The sequence below is a fragment of the Pan troglodytes genome, chromosome 15, assembly GCF_028858775.2.
Source record: "Pan troglodytes isolate AG18354 chromosome 15, NHGRI_mPanTro3-v2.0_pri, whole genome shotgun sequence".
In the NCBI taxonomy this organism is placed as follows: Eukaryota; Metazoa; Chordata; class Mammalia; order Primates; family Hominidae; genus Pan; species Pan troglodytes.
In genome coordinates this window covers 13,308,119-13,315,561 of record NC_072413.2, presented here as the reverse complement: position 1 = coordinate 13,315,561, position 7,443 = coordinate 13,308,119, and the positions used below count along the sequence as shown (strand labels likewise).

The 7,443-nt window shown below is 44.3% G+C and overlaps 1 protein-coding gene across 1 annotated transcript; it reads right to left on the bottom strand.

Moving 5' to 3' along the window:
- Positions 1–720: 720 nt before the first annotated feature.
- Positions 721–6,959, bottom strand: LOC134808426 (ankyrin repeat domain-containing protein SOWAHC-like). The gene is made up of 2 exons (XM_063793954.1): positions 6,856–6,959; positions 721–4,221 (listed from the first exon to the last, which is right to left on the bottom strand). The coding sequence occupies exons 1-2, from the start codon at positions 6,957–6,959 to the stop codon at positions 3,432–3,434; spliced, it is 894 nt and encodes a 297-aa protein (XP_063650024.1). The 3' UTR covers positions 721–3,431.
- Positions 6,960–7,443: the final 484 nt, after the last annotated feature.

Below are 7,443 nucleotides of genomic sequence, written 5' to 3'. Positions count from 1 at the left end.
TCTTTAGAGTTGCTTCAGCTTTACATATCTGTAAAACCTAAGATTACTCAATGAGAAGTTACAGCTTATTCTGTACTAGATACAGAAAATACATATAGATTTAGAACAAATGGATGTTTTTCAACTTAAAAAAAGTATTTTTATTTACACAATGTTAGATTGTTTTTCACCTATGTGTATACATAACAGTGTTTCCCAAATTCACAGGGTCCACTTCCATAATTCTAAAGCAAAAATAGAGGCACAGAAATGGATAATAATTCATAGCTTTATGCCTTTTTTTAAAAACATATCTTTAAAGAAATTCAGTTGCCATTTAGACAAAGATGTGATGAACCTGTAACAAATTTCTATGACTTGGAAAATTAAAGGTCTAAAAATCCTGAATGTTGTAACACTGGGCAGTTTGCAATCTGTGCATGGGTTCACTCACCCTATGGTCCGTGAACTCCCTTATCCTGCAAGCTGTAGGTAGTTTCAGCAAATATGAGACTCAATAAGACTAAGGAAGGGCTTGTTTAAATTAGTTCCCCTCACAGTTGATTCTAATCTTGCAATGAACAGATTTAATGTACTAGTGAGTTAAATTTTAAAGTAATTATAAAGCCATTTACTCTATCATAAATGAATGAAATGTAAGAATCACACTTGAAACAAGTCTTTCATTTTAATGAATGGTATCTTTCATTTATATACAAAGGAATTCACTTGCAAGCAGCATTTAAATATAGAAATAGTCTCGTCTTTTCTCTAGTGCCTTTTATAAAGCAGTGCCATTTCTAACTAGGTGTATTTGTTTCCCAGCTATTCAGTAACTACACTATAGGTATCTAATAGACTCAAGAAAAGATTGGAAAATTGAGAAGATTTAGCATTTTAAACATTTGAAAAGTGTTGCTACAAAGCATCGATTATGAATGCATTAGTAAAATAAATTGACACCTTATGTGAGAATCATTAAGTTGGTTTAATTATATCGCACAAGTATGGGCTCACTAATATTTATAACAATTTATGCTAATTAAACCAGAAAGTTTCTGTAGGTAATTCAGCTCTGAGCACCATTTAATAAGGTTATGCCAAATAGAACCAATGGTTATGTAATACCCAGAATATAAACCTCAGCAAATTCAAACTTTTGGAATGGCAACACAAGTGAGAATGAGAGGCAATATTTCATTTCAAAGTACCATAGGCTGCTTAGAGTGTTCTTTTCTTTTAAAAATTTGTGTGGTTGTTAGTAATGTGCCTTAACACTGGTCCTCCTTGACAGCGGTGTTAGAGATGGTTAGGTAGAACCTATATTACGGAAGTCAGCGTTGCCCATTTCTTTAGTTCAGTGATTAAAATTGAAATTGCTTTTACAAAACAATTGAACTGCTGCTTACAATATAAATAGAATACCAACAGGTTTCCTGTTGTATTCACATTCTTCTCTAATTAGTATTTTTGCATTTCCACTCTGACCTGACCTTCAGTAGTTCCTTTATTTTTATTTTCAAGCATTTTTATGAGTATATAATAGGCATATATATTTATGGGGTGCATGAGATATTTTGATACAGGCAATGCAACATGAACTAATCACATCATGGAGAGTGGGTATCCATCCCTTTAAGCATGTATCTTTTGTGTTACAATCCAATTAGATTCTTTTAGTTATTTTAAAATGTACAATTATTGACTAGAGTCCCCCTCTTGTGCTATCAAACAGTATGTCTTATTCATTCCTTCTGCCTGTTTTTGTACCCATTACCCGTGCCCTGTGTCCCCCCACCAGCCCCCTAGTACTTAGTATGTCCATGAACTTAATTGTTTTGATTTTTAGATCCCACAAATAAGTGAGAACATGCAATGTCTGCCTTTCCATGCTTGGCTTATTTCCCTTAACATAATGATATCCAGTTCCTTCCATCTTGTTGCAAATGATTGAATCTCATTCTTTTTTAGGGCTGAATAATACTCCACTCTGTGTATCTACCACATTTTCTTTAATACATTAATCTGTTGATGGACACTTAGGTTGCTTCCAAATCTTAGCTATTGTCAACAGTAGTGCAACCAACATGGGAGTGCAGATAATTTCTTCGATATACTCATTTCTTATTTTGGGGGTATATATCCAACAGTGGGATTGCTGGATCATGTGGCACCTCTATTTTCAGTGTTTAGAGGAACCTCCAAACTGTTCTCCACCGTGGCTGTACCAGTAGTACCTTAAAATGCAAATGCAATTGGTAAAAGAACAAGACAGCATGTAGTACTTGCACTTACAAATACTACCAGTTTTGTACAAATTTGCATTTTTCTGTCCTTGAAAGAGTAACCACTTAATAAAACAGATAATTAAAAGCGCAATGTTCCTTCCTTTGCATGGCATGCAGGAATGGTGAAAGCAAAGAAACAGTCATCCCTTCTCTTCCCCCCACTTCTGGTCTCCAGAAATAGGAACGCCAGGTCAGACAGGTGGAGGAGGGAAATGGGGCACAGGTCAAAGTATGATGAATCTCTTAAAAAGAAATCCAGCCAGGCGCAGTGGCTCATGCCTCTAATCCCAGCACTTTGGCAGGCCGAGGCGGGCGGATCACGAGGTCAGGAATAGAGACCATCCTGGAGAACACGGTGACACCCTGTCTCTACTAAAAATACAAAAAAATTAGCCGTGTGTGGTGTCGGACGCCTGTAGTCCCAGCTACTGGGAGGCTGGGGCTGGAGAATGGCATAAACCCGAGGGGAGGAGCTTGCAGTGAGCGGAGATGGCGCCACTGCATTCCAGCCTGGGTGACAGAGCGAGACTCCTTCCCCCCACCGCCAAAAAAAAAAAAAACAACAACAACAAAAACAAACAAACAAACAAAAAAAACACTTTCCCTGGAATGCTAACCTGATGGGAACTCCACCCCATCCATTCCAACCTAGTAAGGATAGTTTAGTTTGTCTTTTCTGGTCTCACTTCCTGACGTCTAATGTTCTTTTTTTGTTTCTGTTATTAAATTTCAGAAGACAAACCTTAGCATTTTCTAAAAGAAATTATTTTTTACCTAAATACATTGGACTTTGGTCTTAATTTGAAGGAATAGGATAAGTGGCCTTTAAGAGAGTGTTCCTACTCCTTCTCTTCCAGTGGTTGCTCTGGGTCCCTGAAAGAGGGTGTGATGTGAACCATCTGGGTTGTGAAGTGGATTTTGTTGAGCCTGTGTTTTTTAAGTCCATTAGTCCTGCCCGAGGCTGTGCGCCCTGGAATCCTTGGCTTCACGTCTGGACCACCTTCAGCCAAGTGGTGATGGTGGAGAGGGTCCACCCATCTTCCAGGACGTGTCAGAGTTTGTAGGTGGTGAGATGGAGGGGGCAGCTTTTAAATCTTCCAGTACCCACCCCCGCTGCTGGCGGTGCTCTCCCCATCGTCCTTGTCCAGGACTCCCATCAGGGTCTCAATCTCTTCTGTGATGCTCTGACTCACATGCTGGGAGGCCCTTTTCCCAATGTAGTCCCTGATATCCACATCGGCGTCCTATGTCCCCACTAGCAGCTTCACCATCTCCAAGGTACATGGCTGCCAAGTGCAGGGCGGTGTAGCTCTGGCCTTGCTGTTCCCAGGCAGCAGAGGCTCGTTGGGGAAGTTGACCAGCATGGCCAGAAGCTCCAGCCTGCAGTGCTAGGTGCCTGCGCAGGCAGGTGAGGCTGTGATGAAGCCCAGAGTGGCCAGCAGGCCGGCTGGCACGGCGGCAACCCCCTAAGCTGTCCACTCCCCATCGGAGGCCGAGAGCAGCCAGCCGTGCTTCCTGGTCCAGCTCACCCAGCCCCACAGCTCTCCTCCGTGGACGGGAAAGCCAGCCCTGCGCCGCCAGAGTCACTCGCCTCTGCCGTGTCCTCGGAGGAGGAGCTCCCAGGCTGCTGCCTCCAGGACACAGGTTCCTCTTCAAGGGCAGGGCACTGCGCCTTCCCAGGTCGCTCAAGTTCTGGCGGAATGGCCTCGGGGCGGTAGCCCCCCAGGAGCTGCCCCTGTCCGCCTCCTGGCAACCGTGGGGCGGGGGCTCCAGGTCCTCGCTGGTCTGAGGTCCCGCATCTGGGGTAGGGGCTGGTGGAGCCGGCGAGCTCTTCCTGCGTCTCCGCCGCTCAGGGCGGCCCGTGCAGGGGCTGGGCTCCCCCTTGCCCAGCTCGGCCCTGCCTGTGGAGCACTTCGGGGACCGCTGTTTCAGGGAGGGGATGGTGAATGCTGCGCTCCGCGTTCACGTGGACGCGGGACAGGTACGAGGGGCGCGGCCTCAGGCGGAGGACCCGCCAGAACCTCTTCCTGAGACGCAGGTACTGGGCGCCATCGGCGGGGTCCGTGCAGTGGCCACAGCGTTCACCCGGAGATACATTTAAACAGTTTTATTCTCCTGTTTTTTATTTTTTCATTCCAGAAACCATTACTACTATGCAACGAAGTAAAAATATCTAGTTTAAATAATAATTTGATACGGTCAGGTGGGGATGAGTGCACACGTGTGTGTACACACACACACAGGCCCTAAATGGGATATTTTGGTGGAGCAGAGGGATAAGGCTTTTATTTCGTTGGTGTGTTGAGTTAGAATCGCCCTTCTCACAATTAAATAATTTAAATCAGGAGTTTTATTAAAGCTAATTTGTACAACTAGGCAACATCTTTTCTCCTTATATTTATACACATATACACATCTCTAATATTTGCATTTATTACTTCATCTAAAAGAGCCTGGAAAAAGGGTCCTAGGTCTTGGCTAGTTAAGGTAAAAATCTATATTTTAAGGTAATAAAAACGTTTGCTATGGACAGAGACCTGCAGACACTGTGGGTGAAGCTGATTCATGTTCCATTGAAGGAAATGACATGGGGTTTTCTAAGGGAAAGCCCAGCATTCTGCAAGGAGAGGGGAGGTCCCAGGGGGGAATTGGAGTCAGCATTAGGATCTAAGTGTCACAGGGGAGTGTGTTCCCAAAAAAGACTGTGACTGTTTCTGTGTGCATCCTGAACTGGTTACCATGAGTGTGTGTGTGTGTGTGTGTGTGTGTGAATTAAAAGAGGAGTTACATGCTGGGGTATTCCTGGTATCTCAACTGGCATCTCAGCTGCTGGTGATGATGGCTATACATTTTCCTCAGTATTCAATGTGCGCATTTTGAGTTAACACTCCACCCATTGGCTGAGGCAGGTGGATCATCTGAGGTGAAGAGTTCGAGACCAGCCTGGCCAATATGTGAAACTCTGTCTCTACTAAAAATACAAAAATTAGCCAGGCATGGTTGCAGCACCTGTAATCCCAGCTATTCGGGAGGCCAAGACAGGAGAATTGCTTGAATCCAGGAGACAGAATTTGCAGTGAGCTGAGATGGACCGCTGCACTCCAGCTTGGGCAGCAGAGTGAGACTTGGTCTCAAAAAAAAAAGTTATTGTGACATGCTGTACACATGCTGTGCACATTCACAAATTCAGTGTCTCCCAGAAGTCTGAGATTCTTTCTTTCTTTCTTTTTTTGTTTTTTTGAGAAGGAATTTCACTCTTGTTGCCCAGGCTGGAGTGCAATGGTGTGATCTCGGCTAACTACAACCCTTCCTGGGTTCAAGCGATTCTCCTGCCTCAGCCCAAGTAGCTCCTGCCTCCCAAGTAGCTGGGATTACAGGCATGTGCCACCATGCGCAGCTAATTTTTTATTTTTAGTAGAGTTGGGGTTTCTCCACGTTGATCAGGCTCATCTCGAACTCCTGACCTCAGGTGATCCACCCGCCTTGGCCTCTCGAAGTGCTGGGATTACAGCCATGAGCCACCATGCCCAGCCAGAAAGTTTTAAGGCTATGATTATTAGACCATCATACACACAAAAAGTACTTAAAAAGTCTCAGGAATGCAGTCCCTCATTGGCCTGGTATGACAAAGATAAAAAGAAGTTGGTCGTGAAAATTTCTGAATGTGGTTTAGGAGAAGGAACCCCAGTAAGATTCAGAGACAACCTAGAAAATTGAAAGACAATTTTACTACCCAAATCACCCTTCTATAAAAAATAATAGAAGATGTCAAATATGAAAATAAAACTGTCCTCTGGGCCCTCAATTTTCCGTGTTATTGGGAAGGCAGACAGCTACTCAGCAGTTATATCCCATAAGAATGGATAACACTAAAACAACTGACAGCATCAAGTATTGGTTAGAAAGTGGAACTGATTCTCTCAAACATTTTCATTGTAGTTTAAGATGGCACAACCACTTAGGAAAATGTCTCCCTATTTCATACAATGCCAAATGTATACTTATTTTATAACCCAGAAAATCCACTCTTATGTACTTAAACTCAAGAAAAGTGAAAATATTATTACAGAAAAATGTGTATATCTGATTTGTTCGTAGCAGGTTTATTCATGATAGCCTCAAATCAGAAACTGCTTTTGTGTCTATCAATAGTGGAGTGGATTATAAACAAAACAAGCAAAGGCCTCAAACCTGTGGTATAGTCATAAAATTGAGTATTACAAAATAAAGTTAATGAATAATCAATAGGAACAAAATGATGTCACAAGCATGTTTAGTGAATGAACATAAAAATTATATAATTTATAGTTTCACTTATGTAAATGGTGAAAACAGACAAAACTATCCTTTTGTGGAAAGAATCAAAACCATGGAAGCCTCTGTGTTCAAATATTGAATGGAAATGGGCATGAGAAAACGTGTTTCTGCCAGATCTTCTATATGCCTGAGGTACATTCACTCGATGTATTTTGCATATACTATTTTTGCAAATAAAACTGAGATAGACGCAAAATAACTCAAGAGAAAATAGCTAGAAATAGGTAGAGTTGGGATAGAGGCCTTGGAAGCTCCCCCCTACCTTGCTCACCTGGCACAGGCCGAGGAAGCCCTGGGACAATGCTGTGAGCGATCTGAGGGCCATCCAGGGGAGCCTCGCCAGCCCATGCCGGTGCCCGAGCTGCCCGCCGCCATCTGAATATGTTGCAAAGACAGTGCTGGCCTGGCAACTGGTGATGCTCCATGCCCCACCCCGACCCTCACTTCTACCCAAGTAGTGGCAACCCCAGAGACAGATGCTTGGGCGGCAACGGCTAAGTCTGGTAGTTGGCCAGGCGGCCAAAGGACGGGAACTGGCCGTTCACCCCATCCCAGTTTCCACGGAGAACTCAACCACCATGGCCCCTGAGCGGACCCTCAGGCCTGGGCTGTGCTCTGTGCCTGCAAACCTGACGCCTTCCAGGGGAGCTCCGCCTTCCCACGCCAGCGCCTCAGCTGCTGCAGAAAACTGCAAAACTGCAAGTTGCACACAGGCAGAGATGACGGAGCAACCCCTGACCCTCCGTGCCACTCACCCTACCCGCACACACACCTGCCACGCGGACCCTGAGGCCAGTGTCTGGGCGCCCAAGTCAGGCAGTCCGCACAGCAGTGGCACCAGGGTGAAAACCTGCTGCTC